This window comes from Malurus melanocephalus, unplaced genomic scaffold, assembly GCF_030028575.1.
Source record: "Malurus melanocephalus ecotype Western Australia unplaced genomic scaffold, MMel_1.1 scaffold_102, whole genome shotgun sequence".
Classification (NCBI taxonomy): domain Eukaryota; kingdom Metazoa; phylum Chordata; class Aves; order Passeriformes; family Maluridae; genus Malurus; species Malurus melanocephalus.
In genome coordinates this window covers 1,063,300-1,084,074 of record NW_026623334.1, presented here as the reverse complement: position 1 = coordinate 1,084,074, position 20,775 = coordinate 1,063,300, and the positions used below count along the sequence as shown (strand labels likewise).

Genomic DNA, 20,775 nt, shown 5'->3' with positions numbered 1-20,775 from the left:
CAGACAGATGTTTGCAACGCTCCCAGCCTGCCCAGGAGCCAGACAGCTCCACAGCATGGAGCCATCAGCCCCCAGGACTGACAAAGCGGCTCAGTGGGAGCTGCAGAGCACCCATGGGTGCGAGGGCAGCAAAAATGCATCTGAAAAAACGCAAACCATGGCGGGGGGGGAAGTGAAAAAATCCCAAATGTGAGGGGTACTTCAGAGTTGGGGCTGTGAAAGGGTAAAACACWGGAATGCACAGAGTTCCTGAGCCTCAGGAAGAGGGCTGAGAACACGGAGCTGCCCCAGTGCCACACCTGCTGACTGTGCTTAGGGGTGGCAGGGGCCTGCTACTGATCCCATGGGTAGATCCCTATCACCCACACCATGCTGTTGATGTGCACATGAATATGGGTCTGGGTCAACCACAGGGTGGGAGCATGGACATTGAAGTAACTGCAGGGGAACTGAAATTTTACAGGCTTTTTGGCACAAGATGTCACGTTGGCACTTGGTTTGGAGAAGCAAAAGAAGTTGAGTCCAACAGCACTGTCTGTGTGTGTGTGTGTTCATATGCATGAGAACAAGAGAGAGACACAGAGTGAGACAAAGAGCTAACTCAGACCCTATTATGGGCAGTGTGGGCTTGCTGGGGGAGTTCAAAATACCAGGAGACAGGGCAAATGATTTAATCTTTTCCTTTCTTTCTTTCACTCAATGTCACGGATTGTTCAGTCTGACTCATAAAGTTTGAACTTCTGGGGTTGATGGTACTCACCACATAAAACCTATTTCAAGGCCAGGAGTAGACTTTAAATAATAAATAAAGCTGGGTTGATGCTAYGTGGCTAAAAAGGGGAAATCCTTGCCTGTGCTGTTTTATTAAAAACCTGAAAATAAAAAAATAGGCAATCTTCCTAGATCTTCACAAAAGCTCCAGTGAGAGCATTACTGGTAAGATCTGGACCATGTTTTGCTTTACCCAAGCTGACTTGCTGACTTTCCTTCCCAACTCAACACCTGAGCCACAAACATGGAGAAAGGATTCTTACCTGTTCATTCGTTGTGCGCCCTCGGGCCACTAAAACAATATGGAAGCCAGTGAGACCAATGACTGGAATAAAGAATAACCCAGCCACACACATGACAGCCATTCTGTATCCAAGAGTTAAAGAAACTGGGCTGAGTGAAGGGAAAAAGAGGCTATGAAAGACAGGGAGAGGCAAAGGTGGGAAAAAAAAATAGGGAGASTGTCACARTGTCATAGAATGGTTTGGGYTGGAAGGGAYTGTAAAGATCACAAAGTTACAATCCTCCCTGTTGTGGACAGGSACACCTTTCATTAGACYAGGYYRCCCCAAACCCCASCYAACYTGGCCTTGAACACTTCCAGGGATGGGGCAGTCACAGCTTCTCTGGGCAACCTGTGCCAGTGCCTCATAGTGAAGAATTCTGTGGTAATATCTCATCTAAACCTGCCCTCTTTCAGTTTGAAGTTTCTCCCTTGTCCTTTCACTCCAGACCCTTGTCCCAAGTCCCTCTCCAGCTCTCCTGGAAACCTTTTAGGCACTGGAGGGGTCTCTAAGGTCTCCCCACAGCCTCCCCAGGCTGAAAGCCACCAATTCTCCCAGCCTGGCTCCAGAGCAGAGGGCCTCAGCTCTTTGAGCATCTCTGTGGCTCCCTCTGGACTTGCTCCAGCAGCTCCATGTCCYTCTGATGCTGGTGCAGCACTCCAGGTGGGGTCTCATGGGTGCAGAGTAGTGTCCCTCATCTGTAGCTACTAATTAAAGGTCTAACTAAATTTCACCTCAAAGTTAAGTCCATCTGCTCCTAATCTGGGTGCCCACCAGAGACAGTTAAAAAGTAATGTGAACTCAGTGACTCTAACCAYCTTGTAAAGAATGTTCTGTACTAATCTATCAAGAGCAGTAACACCCCTGAGAGCTGTGGTTCGTGTGTTACACCAGCAAGCAGGAGGCTGCAAWCTCTGCTCCAAAATACAGCAACAGGGTTTTAAACACAGCAAACAGAATCTTAGAGTTACACCTGGTTGTAGATAAAATTCAGGGAGGCAGCTCACCCTTCTGCTGGGCTGTCACAACAAAGATTGAACAAGGTAAAGGGTCAGCTACAATCTCTGGAGCTGTCCATGTTCACACAGGTACGGTGGGAACAGAGGAAACCCTGMACTGAGCATTTACAGGAGAGCAAAGGGGGATGGGGAGAGGCTCCACCAGCTCCAGGAGGACAAATACTCAGATTAATTCTTTCACATTTTCCTCAGTCACCTTGAGTSTTGAGAGACCAAAAGGAAGGATACGTAATGGTAGTGTGAGCTGCTCCCAGCCTTTCCATATGGTTTAGTACGAAGATGAGCCCAAAGGCGAACACTCCAATCATGTGCGTACTTAAGGACAGCAAGAAGAGAAAAAAATAGCGGTAGTTCCTCCGTCCTATGCAATTGTTGACCCATGGGCAGTGATGGTCAAAATCCTTGTAAAGAAAAGGAGAGATAGGGAAAAATATCCAAACAGTGAAAGAAAATATATTGCTTTAGAGATGAATGCAAACCTCTGTCATGTAAAATTACATCAGACTATTTCTGCAGCTTTACAAAATGCTTGACTGTTTTTGTAAGACTCTTTTTAGGACCAAGTTGTTTCTCTAACCATGGATGGAGAGGTACTTGAGTGTTTATAGGGTTTGGAGGGAGGATATATTAAAAATAAAGACAGGCTATTTATCTGCTAGCAGCAGAAGCCCTAATTTTTTATCATCCTTAGCATGAGTCAATTACAATGAAATKACTATAACCTAGAATCTGCTGCAGAGTTCCCTGTCCCACATTTTGGTATTTATACCGAATCCACTTTGAACCATGGACATCACAAAGGTACCTTTTAACCAAGGAGGACCACAAAGAAAAGCAACAGCTGGATCAGACACAGGCAAAGTTCTGCACAGATTCATGAATAGCTATGAAAACAAACCTAACTATTTGTGTCAGTCAGAAGTCCAAAGGCCCTCACAAAGTCAGATCCCTTTTAACAGGAGATTTAATAACGAGGGCAAGCCATAGACACCCTCCAAGTGCCTTTACACAGTTTTGTAAGCACATAAATCCACTGTCTCCAGTGGGATTATTCTTGATGTGAAGACAAGATCAGGTGCAAGAAATAAACCCTTCTTACCTCTGTGTTCTTCAGAACAGATATTACACATTCATTGTATCAATAAATGAACTGTTTATTCTTTGCTTTGTGRCAATGCTATCTTTAAGTACTGCTCAATGATGACACAGAAGCATTTTTATTTCTAAGTTTTGCACCATGCATTTACCAAAAATTTACGAAATACAAAAAATGGATTAGAGCTTTTTCAAAGCACTTGAGAAAATGACAGGGGCAACTTAATATTGAGATAATTTTAGTCTATATCTGAAATGTTGATCTGTCTGTTATGGAAATTTGKCTGTATGCAGCCAAAAATACCTATGGATTATGAAACTATGTAAGTAGTCATTGCAAACATTTCAATAAAGAAAACAAGAATCTGACTACTTCTGTCACAGATTCATTTTTGAATCCCCTGGGAACAGCATGCTTTAGGTTTTAATTGGTTTMATTTCTGCAAGTGTTGTCTGCTCTTGCTGTTTATTCATTTTTATCAAATTATTTCAAAAGTTTTATATTTAGGAAAATAACTTTGATTGTACATTCTAGACTGAAAGTGAAAATGTGAACTACAACTCTGAGTGGGTCCTACAYGAAAAGCCAGCAGAGTCACTCCTATTACTGTCTCAAAGCTCTTCTAGGATAGACAGGTGAGTGGGAAATAAGCATCACAAGAATCAATAAAACATGTTTTAGGCCATGATTTATTGATTCAGAAGTCATTAATGCTTTTTGCCGACATTCCTCCACAGCAGTAATAATTTAGTTACAAGCAGAGCTCCTGACTTGTGCCCCAGAATAGTAGGGAACATTCAACTGACCCAACTATCAATAAAAGTTCTGGAGAGCTAGCCAGAGTCACCTTGCCTTCTGCTATTTTCTGCAGGTTCCTTTTAGATTTTCTCCCATTTTCATTTCTGCTGCACAACTGACTCCCATGGAGGCCTTACATCAGCATGAAACTTCAAGTGTTTATACCACTGAGTTTTGAGCAATCTTTTTCTGACAAAACTTCATTTGTTGAAAATGAATTTTTATACTGAGCTGCTGGGGAAGGTGGAAGAAAGAAACTCCATGGGATAACTGTGAATTTACCATCATSTAAACAATCCTCAGGATGTGGAATTAGTGAAAACATTTATGTTTTCAAACTAGAAATTTATGATTCAGGTTTCCTACAAAAAAATCCAGATCTATCCAACAATTCACAGCAGTCTAAACAAATTGTGTGTCACAACTTACAAATAGCTGTGGCTATTTCCCCTCTACCCAGGGACCTTGGCAGCTCCACACTCTCAGGCTTCTGAAATCCCACATCCTTCTAAAGCCTTCCAAAACAGATCAGCCTTGTCCTATTTATCGATGGTTACTAGGCACAGCACTGCTTCCAGATAATTATAACTTAGACAYATACTGCCCTGAAGGAGAAAAAGACTGACACAAGATAAATCCAGGCAGCCTTTCTCTCACTTGTAACTGTGCTGCTTTCTTTGGGACTATTCCCTTGCTTATGGCAAAGAGGATTAGGACAAAGGTAGTGTATACAGCATTCCAGCTGACTCTGGTATTTTTTTTCCCCTTCTGATTAGTAATTCCTTTCATTTTAATGGCACAGYTGAATATATTTTGAACATATTAAAGATTTCATCTTTCTATTGAAAAAAAAATAGACCTTGCAGCAGAAATGATMCTTTAGAAGTGGAATTTTTAGCTCAGCAATAAAAAGTGTCCCCTGGCAATACACTGCTGTGAATTCAGTGCTCTGTACCTACATGTTTGGGAGAAGTTTACAGCCCAAAAGCACATCTTACTGTTTAGGGGTTATTTTTGAAAAATCCTGTATGATTCAACAAGACCCTAAGGGTAYCAAGAATTATCAAAGTCCCCTAATTCAGAGCAATCAACATTCAAAACATGAATGAGTTCATGCTCTGAGCTGGGGTGTTGAAACAAACATGTGCTCCTTCCATTGACTGGAAATGGACTGGCTGAATTCTGACTTTGGTTTTCCTGAACTCACACACCATTCTGGCTTCTCTGCTTGTCCACTAATGCAGGCACCAATTTGCTCCAATTAAATGRTGAGCCTTAAGCTCCCACATCACAAGTTAAAATGGTTCACCCCGAATTTCTTGCTCTCCTAAACTCTGCATCAACTCTCCCATTCACCCATTTTTCACATTCACAATCCCTTAGCTATTTCAAGGAACACACAGGCAGCATTACTCTTTTTCAAACTTTTTTTTTCTAATTATCACTGGCAGCAAGATTGACATGGAGAATTATCGCCTTTGTAACACACCGAACTGGGGGCTGTGCTTCAAATGGTACCGCTCAGCAAGAGTCCAACAAGGCTCCAAGAACTGGAACAGTGGGGCCTGTTTTTGAGAGCAGGGGCAGTGCCAGCCCCCAGGCAGAGGCAGAGGTGCCCTAATCCAGCACTGTTACCTCCACACAGTTGTCACAGACGCTGCAGTGGGAGCAGCGGGGYGGGCGGTAGAAGTGGCAGGTGGCGCACCACTTCATCCGTACTTGGATTCCTTTGATCTCCACGTTCTTGTACAGCGGCGCTCGGAAGTCGTCGTCTTTGTCTTCATCTTCGTCTGCTGCTCAATGCAAAACTGAAAGTTAGTGGAGGTAGCAGAGGACRAAGAGAGAAGAGTTAATCCTGTCAGTACCTGGGACACAGGGGCCCTGCAGAGTCCCCTTACTGGGGACAACACAGAGGACACATGCTTTATCATCTCACCTAAACACYGCCCTGTTTAGGAAAAGAGTCCATTTAAAAATAAAAGCACAGAATAAAARCCAGTCTATAATGGACAAATATATATTGGGAAGAAAACATATTATTCTAGATTCCTGTGATCTTTATTTGTTTCCTCCTGACAGAAAATCTAAGAAGTTCACATCTATTTAACACCTGGTTAAACATTATAGTGCAGCTGGCATTGGCTGACTGGCTCCAAATTAGGTGGAATTTGATAATGGTGTCCCAGTGGAGCATCAATTACTGTCATTCAGTTCTATATTAAATCTTCTCTAGATGTGTTATCATGATCCAATTTCCATTGACTTCAGAGGGAATTTCTCCCTTCACTTAGATGAGCTTGGGATCTGGCTCAGCTACAGCATTTATCTTGCAGGAGTATTCTCTGGATTAATGTTGGTGCATGGAAGCAGAGTGCTGTACTGGCACCATTCCCTATAATTTTCCTTCATAACTAGTCAGTGGGACTCTTGGAGAGAGCCAGACTTTAAATCCCCTAGGCACTTCTATAAATACAGTCTGTAGGCTCTCCAATACCATTATAAACCTGMCCATGCTGTGTAATACATGTGGGCAGATGAAAACAAGACACCCGAACAGTCAAACCATTTAAGCGCTTGTAAAAAACCTGACTATGCAGACAAAAATTTGTAAATTATATATACCTACATGCGTTGAAACACACTGCTTTTGCAGAATTCATACACAGAGTTTGTATAAGACAGAATCACATCAAAAATACTGAAAGCCAGTCTGTAGTTGGTATAATTAGCCAGGAAAAAAACACTGCCAGTCTCAGCCTAGACTGTAAATCAGATTTTTCAGGGTAGCCCCAATTTCAGTTACTTAATACTTCCTTTCCTACTCATTCATTCTGTTGTATTACCAGAAATTCACTCACACAGAGCCAATCCTGATTCATACCAGAAACATTCAGAGAGCCAACAGATTTAAAAAAAAAAAAATTTAAAAATGAGTAACAGATCTRGGAGTTTGATTAAGCTCCTCTTCAACAAGCTGGGTTTCTGCAGCCTAAATTCTATCATTTCCCCCCATAGCCCAAGTTCTGTCTGCCAGAGCACCTGTAAGCTCATATGATATAGCCAGAAATGTGCTCATTTCCAGTTTCCAGTGACCTGAGCAGAAGAACACAGTGACAAAGGAATGTGTCTTACAATACAGATTCTCATACTCTGATCCACTGACACAGAGCAGCCTAGTCTTGTGTTTTTGTAACAATTTTTTGGTGGCTTCCCTAAAGGATTTGTGTGATTTCATTAGTCACAGCTTTTGCATTGCTTATTTGTTGTTTTGGTTTTTAAGTAAATTCCTAACTATCAGAAATGTGCTAAGAAGCTTGAAAACCAAGAAGACTAAACCTAATTTCAGTGGCAGAAAGMAAACAGATTGATTGTGTATTCATTTTAAATGACTCCTACAATTCCTGAACTCCTTGCGCTGGCAGCTCTGCGGGCGGCGTGGGGTGGTGATAAGCTTTTTTTCACATGCACACTTGTGATCTGAAATAAAATCTGCTCCTCTTTCCTCCCAGCACTGGTATTTATAGCCTTTTCCATCTTTTCCCTTATCAGTTTGCTTCCTTCRCACATCTAAACTCTGACTCCATTACTTTCTCCCAGGATGAATTCTGTGCCTTTTCTCATCCTTTCCCTGCTCCCATTGCTCCCAGCACCTTCCTGACAAAGCACAGGCACAGCACAGAGATGTGGAGCCAAGGCCACAAATGAAGTGAGAGACAGAAGAGGGGTGAGCTGCAGGAGCTTTGTTCTTGACTCCTGCATGTAAAGGGAGATGGGATGGGAGGGAAGGTGATGAGAAATCTTCTATCTATCTCCCTGTGTGTTTCTTCCTTAAATGCAAAGTCCAAAATGAAGAACTTGCTTGCAAAAGGAAGTTAGAGGAGCCCAAAGGAAGGTAAAAATTGACAACACACTCAGCACTGATTGCTCCTCAGGCCTGGTGATGTCCAGCTCTGCTCTAAGGGAACCGCCCTGCACAAACACACTGGATTCTCAGACTGAGATTTTCATAACAGAACAACTTTATTCCTGCTTTGCTCCTACTGAAGGAAGAGAACACTGATGCTTTCAACAACCCCACACGCCAAGAATGTTCAATTAACCACTGCCATCTCTGAAGAGATAAATAACAACTAACAAATTAACTCCTTAAAACTCCACCTGCATAAATTCTTCTGAAAGTCATTAGCATTTGYAGCTTTAAGCACTCATACACTGTAGCAGTTGATCTTACACAAGTCACAGAATTTTGCCTTTGCCTTAGTTTGCCTTTCCACACAATTATTTCCTTAACTGGCATGCTGCAACACTTAATCAGGGGTTCAGAAGCYTCAGCTGAGAGATGCTCATTATTAGACCCTGCTACCTGGAGAAACCTGGCCTTGCTATTCAGGAGAGCCAGCAGGACTGGTMCTTTGTTCTTGTCAGGTAGCAATTCAAAATAGATCCTGAATTTGGTGAATAGAGGTGAAGAAGCACAGCTTGCAGACAACACAGATCCATTGGTTTAGACAGACTGCCTAGAGCAGTCTCTGCTGCAAACTGCATGTGAATAATTATTGGAAGACAGATAAAATGAGGTGATAATTCTCTCATTAGGATGTGTTAAAAGAGATAGCTGCACTGTGGTTCCCATTACAAAAGCTGAGTGATCTCTATCCTATTTAATCAGCTGTGAATCAGAACTAATTTAAGCAGGAATATCTTTCTAAATGTATACATTTTTAGACACTCTAAGGCAAGCCTTAATCATTATCTGTTCTAGCGTTCAGTGCTTCTGCAYTTCTTTTAAGGTATTCTGGAAGGAGTGCTCTGATGAAACTGTTTCACAAAGTTTAGCCTCTCCCCTCTGCCATGCTCTGCTACCTATGGAGAAGACAGTGACTTAAATCCAATGTGCCAGCATGACACAGGGGATAGCAATCAAAATCACATCACTCAGGAGAGCTATTCAAGGAGAACATTCTACACAACCCTGTGACCTCGACTGCCAATCTGAGCAAGTGCAAGGACAACTGACACCCAGGAGCTCAGAAGGGAGCTGGAGGGCACCCAGCATTTCACTGCCATCCCACCTCTGCTGACAGTCGAGTGCACAAATAAATAAATAAAGTCTACAAGATTACTCAGCAGCTTGTGTKTTTGGATACCTGGCACTTCCTTTGGCCTGGATTTTCAATGTCCCCCAACCCCTGCAACAGTCCCATTTTTGTTACCTCGTGGGAAAACTCCAGGGTCCATGAAAGTTGCCATGCTGAAGTTTGCCAGCACAAACAAGAAAACGAGTCCATTGTACACTGGGACAGCTGGGGAGATGGCTTTTGTCAACCAGGGGCACCTGTGGAGAACAAAAATTATGGGTAAGGGCTCTTTCAGCTGTAACACGGAGTCTCTTCCCACTCATCACTTAAGAGAAATACTCTGCCCCCACCCCAGCCATGCARCAAGGCTGAATTTGCAACGTAACAGAAATTTCCAGTTTCAGCGCTCACTGCAACACCCTCTGTAAAGCTGCTTTGTTCCAGAGCACAGAAAGCACCGATTGTTCACAGGGCTCACAGGGCTTTGCCACCCTATTGCCTTAATTGCAACTTGGCGTTTTACTACTCTGTGTAAAAGCTTCATCCCATTGTTGCATTTCTGTTACCTTCTCTACAGCCTTACTGCAGCCGGGATTATTTTCAATTTTCACTGGTGTAAAGCAGAATARGATTCAAACCATTGATCCCCAAAGCAGGGGCAAAGAGAATCAACACTCGCTTCTCACTAAGCTTCCATGGTTTTCAACACGCAGAAACAACACCACAAAACCTCTCCTGGGGGGAAAGTTTTATGAGACCAAGCATGGGCTTTGCATGGTCAGCAGAATATGAAAATGCAATATCAAAAAGAAAGTGGATGGCATATGCTATGGGAATAGTTTTCAGAAGCACCAGAAAGATTTGGTGCTCACCCAGTGAGTGTAACTGAGAGGAACTGAAGATAAAGGGTAAAGGAGAGCAAGTAGGAGATTTTGGAAAGAGGATGGGGAAATGCCTGCTAATTAGAGGAAAATTGTTCAAACTGCAAAGAACACTTCCCACCAGCAGAGAAGGGCATGATGAGGCAGCAAAGAGCCTGCTTTACAGGCAGCTTCCCCAAATAAAACACAGTGTGCATTCACTCAGCCATTCACAACCTGTGAACACCACAGCAAGTGTGTTTCTCCTGTCTGCAGGAGGAGGTTTGCTGCTACAGGGACACCAAGGAGAAAATTCTGATCATGATACTTGCAAATATAAACCAGGAAGAATGTGGGACAAAGCATGTAATTAAAGAAAGGACCCCTCATTGAGTTGCTCTTTAGATTTCCATGTGTCTTGACAGCCAAGGACTCTTCCAAGGCTGCCAAGCAGGCAGGCATTCAGCGTGCCTGCTGCCATTAGCATAAATCATACACTGGCCCATGTATTCCGATATTTTGCCTGCATTACATCTACAGTTGAATCTGATTGTCTGCCAGGCTGAAGCCAGTGCAAAGAAGGAGAAAACAACAGCAAGCAAGCAGCCTTCTTCCATTATTTGCTCTGGGTTTGCTACCAAGAGGCTGTTTTGAACAGCTGAGAATGGTGTTATTGACCTTGAAGGGACACTGTCAAACGTGCTCTTGTGGCCACTGTTAGAAGGGCACCACATTCTCCTCTCCCATTTCTTTGAGGGCAGGCAGAAAGAGATTGTTTTGCACTCCTCCACCTCTTCACAGCTGGRCTTTTAATACTGCACTGCTGGAAACTGCTTTTAAAAGGACCTTTCCTTGCATGTGCATCACTCAGCCTGGCCTGGAGTGAGGAAAAGATAGAGAAGTCCTATCCAGGCTGAATGACTTGTAAAACCATGAGCAAGACACGTCTGCGGCCTGGGCCAAACCTCCAGGCTGACTAAGGGAGAATGGGAAAAAAAGAATCAGCCAAAACCAGCTTGACTCCATGGGGTACCCTAAGAACCTTATGTTTCCCAAAAGGTGGAATYTCAACAAGTAGCAAGGTCACAGTGCCTTGCTCGGTTTGCCTSAGAGCAGCTGCTGCTGACTGAAAACCAAAGCAAGGCTCAAGTTTCTCACTTGCCAGGAAAGGTGCTGCAGTGACCTTGCCAAGCAGGTTGCAGACCTGTCACTAACAACAGTTTCTGCCACATCCTTTGGAGGAAAGCAAAATAAATCCTGAAGTAAGCAGTTATAAAATCAATTTTGCTCRGGGAAGAGTTCTTCCCTCTAAATTATAGTAAAATTAGATCCAGTAATGGGCATGACTGACTTAATTTCTTCCCGTGAAGAAACTGCCTACACAGAGAAAGATTATGAAGTTACCCATTGCTTGTCAAGCATGGAGGAGAGATGTCCTTGGCARTAAAGTCACGTAGGTTGGCAAATCAAGGCACAGGAAACCCTTTCTTACAGATAACTAGTTACTCTGAACAAGATTATAATGAGAGAGACTGTCTCAGATGATTAATGTAAGCATTCTTTAACATTCTCATTTGTGATTTAATTTGTCATGTTCCCAACAAATATATCAAAATATTAGGAAGAATTTTAGCCATAAGATAAACTGCACAGCTCATTTACTGGGTAAACAGTGTATCTGAAAAGACTTCACGGAAGTTGAAATAAAGGATAGAGTGAGTCATTGTACATACTAGCCACAAGGTCAGTTCACAATCCTTTCATTTCTTCTTCCCAGAATTGTTATGCAGCATCACAGATTACATAAAATTAGATGAGACAAAAGGGGCCTCATTTGTAAACTAGACTGGCCAATGAAAACAGATGTGGAGATCAAGTCCTGGCTCATAATTGTAAAAAGGTCTGAAAAAGAAAATAAAATTGCCARTAGGATTCACCAAAATGAAGCAGCCTCCCTGCCCCTCTCCACTAATGCACACATAATTTTTGGCAATCTGAACCTAGCAGGTTGTTTTAACCCATYGTGCAAAGTCTGGCTTCTGCCTCTCTGCCTCAAGAAGGAAGCTGCAGAAATGTTGAAGCAGGACCTGTAGTACRTTTCTTTTTACTTCGTGCATATCCTCTGTCCAGGAGTCTGCTTCCAGCAACAATTATGGCTATTATTGGGACAAATCTAGCTGAACTTTTCCTCTGCTTTTTCCTAACAGAATTTGTTGTGAAACTTAGATAAACAACCCAGAGGATTTAAAGCTTTCTTTGGCTGGTAAGCCCAAAATTTCAAGAGGCTACGGTTATTTTGTCTTCAACCCATCTCACAGTGGAATTATATAGCAGGAAGGGTACTCCAGCTTTTATAGGGCTATATGAACCAAGTAGAGCCAGGACCAGTGTATAAATCCCTAACAAAGCACCACAAGATTTTTTTCTGAGAGAAAGTAATTGTACAATGTGCGTCCTATTCCAATGTAATTTGGATCCCTCACTTGAACCAGAAGACCTGAAGGGTAATGTTGCTATTGTTGCATGCATCAAAAACATCAAAAAATCGAGCCAAAGAGAAACTTTCYTTGGCTTTGTTTACTGTAGAGATTCAGAGCCAGGACACACCACCATGGCACACTGGAGATAATTAAGGATCTCAAATTCTTCTGAACGAAGCACACAATTACACAGGCAGCATTTCCCTCATGATTATACTYCTCTGACATAAAGTGATTCTGTTCATAACTCAGTGGAGAGTAATTCAGGGCGACAGATTTAATCTCRTTTATCCTATTTGCTCTTGAAACCCTATCCTAATAAAACAGAAAGTTAAAAAGATTAACAAATAGGATCACACAACTTGCTAGGTGTCAGATAGACTTAGCATGATCAGCTGCCTTCCTTTGCTAAATTAAACAACAAATAATCCTTTCTGCGTTTTTGACTGGTGCTTTGTACCAAGACATGATTGTGTCTTATAATTACAGTTCACCTATAMTTCAGTAATTGAATAGGACATTTTTCTCGAATCCTGCTCTAAGTTAAGATTTGGTGTTTTTCATTAAAACATGCTTAGAGATGCAGTAGGCCATAGAGAATGGAGCCTGAGATTTCAAGAACCCTTTCTTGAAGCTGCTTGTATAGTGCACAGAGATGTGGGAACCTCAGGAGTACAGATGGGCATCCAAGCTTTGGACACTCATCCACACCTGATAAGAAGACCCTCAAGAATTGTCTGAYTGGCTGCTATTAAATCTGAGATTACCACACATTCTTCCCCTCAGCCTTAAACAGATGGCTGATGCACAACAAAACAATTTATTTCTCCACAGATCACAAGGCATGGGGTTATAACATGGAAAAGAAAGCATCTCTYAGCTCAAATGTACTGCTGTCACCATTACAGTGGTGAAACAGAAATGGGAAATAGCTGATTCAGTGCATGCAAGTAGAAGCAGCTCAGTGAAGTAAGGACTAATTAGATAAGAGGGGTCAACAAGCAAACATAATTTGACTAAGCACAAGTACTAATTTCACAGGAAACTTTCAAACAATGTCCAAAGATTGTAGAAGGCTACCCCTGATTCCTCTCCAAGAGTTTCTAGCCAAACCCTGATTGTTAAGAAAATGTTTGCACTGTAAAATCCATATAAACAACTTCCAATCATCTGACCAATGACCCAACATTTCTGAAACCAACCCTGGGAGCTGCACCCAACATCCTGGGCTGCCCAAAAGCTGCCCTGCCCTGTGAGGCACAATTCAGAATGACTGAGAGGATACACCAGAGGAGGAACAGGTCCACAGGGGTAAAAGACCTCAACCAGCATTGCACCAGCTGTAACATAAACAAAAGGGCTGTCAACTGGCTGATTCTGAACACCCACGTTGTAGAGGAATTTGGAATTGGATGTAAACAYTGTACCTTAAAGCCCATCCCACAGTTTGCATGTGGGACAGAGAAGGTGCAAGACAGTATCCTGAGCGCTGTGCATGGCCCAGTCTGCACCACAGAGCAGAGAAGGGCAGAGCTCTCTTAGTCTTTAGCAGTGTTAATTTAACACATTTCTCACATTTCCCAGTCTGGGTGAGATTTTTCTATTTATATGCTTTTTCCTACCCTGAAATTACAGAAAAGTACCTTTCTGGAATAGTAACAGAAGAAAAAGAAATTGCCTTTTTCCCACTTTTTGTCACTATCAAAGACAGCGTGAAGATTATTGTACATCTAAAAATATTTTCCAAGGTGCTGAGACATCTGTAGGTTTAACAAGGTGTCACTGGAAACAGTCAGCAGAGAATTTATGTGAGTGTCATAACCAATGTGAAACARAACAGCAGGTCTTGTGAAAATAGCAGGAGGTTCTGGACTGCCAGATTCTTTGCTCAGCTCTGCACATCAGATTTTGATAAGTGAACTAATTTCTGCACCATATCTTACTCATTGGCAAGACTGCAGATAATACATCGTTGCCATAGCACTCCACTCTCACTGTGAGTATGGCAGTTGTACTGACAGAAAGTGATATCAAAGTAAAGGATAACAAATCCAAATGTTACCAAAAAATGRGAAAAGAACAAGTAAATACTGGAAAAATTATTACTGAAACACTGTAAATGATGAGAGCTGAGTGCTACCTAGAACAGCTCATGCTGGTGATAAATAGGAGCTATCAAAGCATTTACCCTGAGCTTTCAGGTGCACTTATCCATCAGAAGAGGCAAAAAATCACTCCAAACCCCACCACCAAAACCCTTTTGAGTTTCGTGAGTCCCTTCTTAATTGAAATACAGATGAACACTAGAGATACAGGTTCAAATCCATCACCTGTTTAAATGTGTTTAATTATTCATAAGAAATGTGCTAGGCTGGAATTCACTCAGGTTTAACAAGAGCTGATGGGGTTTCAGTGAACTTTCCATTACACTCTGGACTCCATCCAAAGGCTAGTGGTTCATGTCTGGCAATGCAGAGATCAGAGGCGCTAAATCAATTAAAAAGTCAACTTGAGATATAATGGTCCTGGATGAAAAATCTTATCTGGGCTATACATCARCCCCAAAGTAAAATATAACCTACCCTGTTCAGAAAGCTGCCTGAAAGCTCTGGATCATGTTCCCTTCCTTCCTTTTTAAAAAGTCTCCAAGTTTCTGAGAAAAGGAAGTATTGTCATATGAACTATTGTAGGAGAAACATACAGAAGGAACAAGAATACCAATAACCCAGTCTGAGTGAGCCCATCACAGGGCTAAACTCACCCATCACCTCAGGTTCAGAAGCYGTCCAACCATCCCAGACCTACTGCCCATTCCCTGTAAAGGAATATGCTGGAATAGTGCAGCAGCACCTCAAATGGAAGTCATTTACTGCACACTGATCTGGGGTACAGAAAGGCTGGGTTTCAGAGGGCACAATAACATTTTTGTGTGAGGAGAAGGATAATGCTCACAGCAAAGTGAGGCAGTAGGTYTTCATGGCACTTCAGGTGTCTAATGGGCTGTGAGCAGTGTCACTCCACGCAGCAGTGAATGCTCTGGTGCTTCAGGAAAGGAGCCAACTGCCAGTGCTTGGGCAGATAGAGCAGATTCTGAGTGCAGGTACACAGGCTGAGCACACAGATCCACAGACAAACACATTCTGTTTGCTTTCTCAGCCTTGCACTTTGCAAAGCCTAAAATGCCMCACAAGCTGGAAGAGGCAAGGACAAGTGTAATCCAGGGCTTCTCAGACGAGCACAAACCTTTYATCAGCACCATGCTGAGCAGCTGGAAATGAACCCTGCTTTTTCCAGCAGCCAGTAAGAGAGCTGAGTGTACAGGTGGTGTTTGGATAATGACAAAAGAGAAGGGCAGTAAAGAGTCACAGCAAAATAACCACAGCAGGAGAGACACTGGTTGTCCTGTCACACTSAAAGTTTTAAATCCATTTGGTTAGAAAAAGAAGGAATTGCTACCCMGTAACATTCTTTGTATATGGCTGGCCACCAGCACTGCTGCACTGCAACAGCTGAGTGACTTCCAGCCCAATCCAAAATTCACATAAGCAAATCATCAAGCCACAGAAACCTTGCTAAATGGGAAATCAGAGAATTATCTCCAAAAGATGCTGTATGAACCGTTAATTCACAACACAGCAGAGTTCTCAGTTCATGTGGCTGCACTGCCCTATCTGCTTCTAATCTGTAAACATCAGAACTCTGAAACGAACGCCACACGTACTACAGCTAAAAATGGGACAGCCCCTCATCCTGAGTCCACCAGAGTCCCATTTCCCTGAGTGACAAAGAACACAGTTTATTTGGTTGCCACTAGTGAGTCCTGTGACCTTCCAGACCTCTCAGCAACCAGTAACACAAGTTTTTGTTGGATAGATGGAACTGCATTTGCCAGATCCCAAAAGGCAAAAAAAAAAAAAAAAGAAAGAAAAGCACAGGATAGCTCCTCCCTGGCTTTAGGCTGTTCTCCTGTTTCTCCATCATCTTCACCCTTGTCAATACACAGATGAATCCAGCAATGTGGAAAGCTGAGGTGGGCTGCTCCTACAGAGTTGCTTTTTAAAACAAGTTTAAGTTATCAGCAGCCTAATTCGGACAAACTTCAGATGATACCAGCTACTGGCACAYAAGGATTTGTCCACTTGCTCAGTGTATTCCCCAACCACATACTGGCAGAACATCTGCTTGAATTCATGAGAGAGTGGTATAGTGGCAGCAAGGCAGCTCATTTTAAGTAAGTGGTGATGAGAGAAAGARAGAAAGAAACAGGTAAAGAAATATTATGATATAAGGAGGGAGGTGGTGACATCAATGAAAAGACAGTCTGTATTACCCTTGTTGAAAAATTAATTTGATTTTTTAGATATTCCTTTTTCACATGAGCTCAGTAGAAAGAAATTAAACTTCACAAGATACCATCCCTTTACAGCTACTGGAGCAATTATCTAACTAAAAGACAGCATCTATTAGATTAAAGTATGTGCCACTTAAATTAACAATGAGCCAATACGCRTAAGAAATGCTCAGCGTGAGCTCTGAACTCTGTGATCATGTCCTCGGTGGATTAGCAGAGAACAGGGTAACATGATGTGCTTTCAAAGATGCAGRGAKAAAGAAGAAAAGCAGGGAACACCAKCAGAGACAGCCCAGGTGTCTGAGGTTGATCCTGGGCAGGCTGGGTGTCCTGGTCCATGGGGCTGAATCAGGGAGCGAGCTGCTGTTCAAACACTGCACTGAACAGAGCTGGAGGTGCTGCCTGGAGTAGTGGACACTACCAGGGAGAATCTCCAATATTGGAGGATCTTGTCCCTCTGCCACACATGCCACTGGCTCCACGGACTGGCAGGGAGATGAACTCAGCCCTATGACCAATATACCCGAAACCCAGCTGGCTCTGACAGATCTTGGACAAAGGAGGGCCAGGAAAATCCTGTGAGGTGGCTGATAACAGTGACGTTTCTTCCACGACTGGAAAATGCTGTTCAGGAATTGAGAGCAGAGGTTCTTGCAGACTTGTCTGGATCTTGTATTGCCTTTGAAATCTGGAAACARTACCTGTCCATGGCCTGAATAACAYGTTTCACAGCTGCTACACAAGGTGTTTCATCTATGCAATAGCTTGCTTATGCAGGGAAAAAAAAGCCAGTTCCTATCTGAACTCCCTTGTCTTAAGATTTCTAGACACATGGCGCAGCAAAATTACTGCAGTTATTGCAAGGTTCCCCTGTGTGAACAAAATGATTAGGGACTTCATATTTTATAGAAGAGATGAACAAAACAAAGAGATAGAGGCATCCCTATTGCAAATAGATACAGAAGATAGGGCAGAAAGTGTAAACATTCTCATATATCAAGTACAGGAGCAAATATATAATAATAAAACAAAAGCCTCTCTTAGAATCCCATCTTTAATTTCCCTCTGGAATACCATCCTGAAAGGGTTTTATGGAAGTCTGAACTGGGAGCATGGCATTTATATGCCTCATTCTCACTACATTGAAAAAGAACATTTGCATAGCAGGTATAAAAGGGCCCTAAGCAAGAAATAAAAAAATCAAATTTACCTTAGCTGATTTACAAAAATRAAAATACAAGAGAGCTTCACGTTTCACAATATAAAACTTTGCATTTGGAAAGAACACGCCACTGTGGCCACCTGCTTTGGGATGTTTCACCCCTTCTCAAGCCACCAGCTGGTAGCACTCACCTTTTGGAACAGGACATCAGAGGAGAATCATCAGTGCTTCAGCCTATTTTGGCAACACCTTTAATCATAAACTGGAACAGTGCTAACAGCTATGCCCAAGGTACCAAACCAGAGCAGGACACACCATCCCCTTCAGGCCCTGCTACCACAGGCACCACGTGCACCACTGCTCCTGGCCAAGCACTGCTCTGAAACCCAGCAACACTTTGTTATACCCCACATCTCTTCCCTGCAGGATGGATGCCGGCAACAGCAGGGCAGAATTGGGGTCCTCCCAAACCACCACRCAGCCCATCTCTGCTGGAGGACTGGACTGTTTTGGGGCTCAAGGACAGACCTGAAAAATCCTTGTTTCTTCCAGCAGAGGGTAGTGGGACACACAAGCCCGCAAGCAAATGTGTAAGATTATATTGCAAGCAAGAGATGCATGCAGTTCAAACAAAACCRAGGGTGCAAACCCAGAATTCTGCTGCCTAACTCGGTGGAAATGTTACAAAAYTAAACACATTTCTCCATTTGCATTCATCAAATGAAGAAATACCTCAAACTCAGCTTGTTCTCATTATCTCCACCCTTCCCCAGTAACAACATCATCTTCATTCCCSTTTCTAATTTTGGGAAGGGACACCCCCAGGCAGCAGCAGAGTCAAAAGAGCCTTTTTTCTAAACATGTCTACTAGAAATCTGCCTTCTCCTTCCCTCTGTGGAACTGTTCTCCTTTCCTTGGATCTCCTCGACTTTCAGGCTGTTTCATCTTGCCTCCCTGCCATCRTCCTGTTCTAAATCAAATGACTGAGCAGTCACACACATCCTCCTGCAGCAGAGGAACACGGGGCAGTTGCTCTAACCTGGGTGTGTGGCCACTCAAAGGCATTCTCAGGTGTCTCCACAGGTCTGGAAGACCATGGGCAGACCTGCACACAGATGTCCCAGGCTCAAAGCAAAATAGACACATGCAGAGGACTCGTGGCTGTTCCCGTGCATTTTCTCAACAGATATCAAGAAGAATCACCAAAGGAGAAGCACAGTCACAGCTTTSTCAAAGTATTAAATGACTGTCCCAAGACTGCCCTGCCTGCACATCAATGACTGCCAACATCTCTGCTCACCATCTAACAGGATTAGGGCAGGCTTCTGGAGGCAGCTTCTCCTGCAGGGAAAATCTTATTAAAGAACCTATCAAAAACCAGAATGCTTTTGGGGAGCAATAAAAACCTAAAACAGACCACAGTGACTGTCATAGTTACAGTAATCTTTTTTAATTTAAATGATGAAAGCTAGCATCACCACCTYAGGTCTAAGTGTTTCTGTCAGCTTGGACAAAATATAAAGTGAGTCTTCCAATATTTGTGCTTGTGCACAGGYATTCAATTCAGGTTGACAGAAAACAAAATTACTTTCTTAGAAAACATCCTGTGAGGTGATAGYATCTTAATTACAGAGACAGGGAAATGGGATTCAGCCTGGTATATAGATTTGTTTCTTGCCAATTCCACTCCAAAGTGCACAAGGCGAGGATCCCCACAGCAGCCATGAAGGTGGGGGAAGTGTCACTGCTTTACTTTTGTATTATTGACTCTACCCCCAAACCCAGAACTTTAAAGGCAGAGGAGCAGCTTGCTCACACACTGCACTGGACACGGGGTTTTAGYTTTTTCCCTGCTAACACCTCACTGCTCACTAAAAGCCCATGGGTTTTGTCATTTTGGGGTGTGTTTTTTTTTTTGAAGAATCACAGAATAATCAGAAAAAGTTCAATTATGTACTGGACCTGATRAACTAAAACTCTTCCAACTCTGTGGCCATAATTCAGGAACATAAGCCAATTACAATTACCTGAGATGCACTAACAAAGCTTAATACTCCCAAGTCAAAATGGGACAATTAGCAGCTCCTGTACCAAAATAGAAGACTATGGAAATGACATATGTGTCACCATCTGCTAACAATATGCAATAGGCAAACCAATTCAGGGAAGGAAAAGAAAAGAAAAATAAAAAAAGAAACAGTTTCTTGATGAAATTGTTCCCATTTCCAAGAATCAAAGTGAATATTCAGCTTAAACATTACACTTTCCAGATTCCCAGCTGGGACCAGAATGAGGAGCGTCAAGCAACTTATGATTTAACTGTTGAGAAATTTCCAGGCCAAATTTTCAAGCAAGAAGTTTGGATACAGATCTGAACTGTGGGGTGTTTTGTCTGTGGAGTTCTGTCCTTGCTTCCAGTGGCAATAGCCAGCAGTAATATGTGTACTTTTTTAACACCCAGCTGCTCCTGAACTTTGTTAAGTTCTTGATTCATGCTTTTTTTCCCCTTGATTTAATTTAAAGAGTAGGGACCATCATTCTGATTGTCAGAAAAAAAAAAAAAAAGAACATTTACTTCTTGCTGAGCAGTTGTCACAGTATAATAAAAATAAATCACTGCTCAGTTTTTCTGAACAAACCYCTTATCCCTCCTGCCCTTTCTTCCTTGAACATTTCCTGAAAGTCATGAACCACCAGCAAACTAGTTTTGGCTTATACKAGAAAACTTCTTTAACTCTGGGATACCTTACAGCCCTTTACATTCCTCTTCAACAGCAAATGAGTCTGCCATAATGGATAGGGGAAATGTGGAGCTGTACATCGCAGGAGAACAGCCACATAAGCAAACCTTGCAAAGATAAAACTTTGCCATCATT

At 42.6% G+C, this 20,775-nt stretch overlaps 1 protein-coding gene across 6 annotated transcripts in view; it reads right to left on the bottom strand.

The window, feature by feature from the left end:
• The window catches only part of ZDHHC8 (zinc finger DHHC-type palmitoyltransferase 8), a 108,995-nt gene that overhangs the window by 16,332 nt on the left and 71,888 nt on the right, over window positions 1-20,775 (bottom strand). For 5 of the 6 annotated variants that reach the window (XR_008965535.1, XR_008965536.1, XR_008965538.1 and 2 more), the window contains 4 exons: window positions 9,182-9,303; window positions 5,604-5,761; window positions 2,303-2,475; window positions 1,035-1,137 (listed from right to left, as the gene is read on the bottom strand). Coding sequence is in view for 1 of the 6 variants with exons in the window: in XM_057369072.1 (XP_057225055.1) it covers window positions 1,035-1,137; window positions 2,303-2,475; window positions 5,604-5,761; window positions 9,182-9,303 (556 nt within the window). In the remaining 5 variants the exon portion in view is untranslated. The remainder of the gene's footprint in view (window positions 1-1,034; window positions 1,138-2,302; window positions 2,476-5,603; window positions 5,762-9,181; window positions 9,304-20,775) is intronic. The other variant, XR_008965539.1, reaches the window with a different exon arrangement.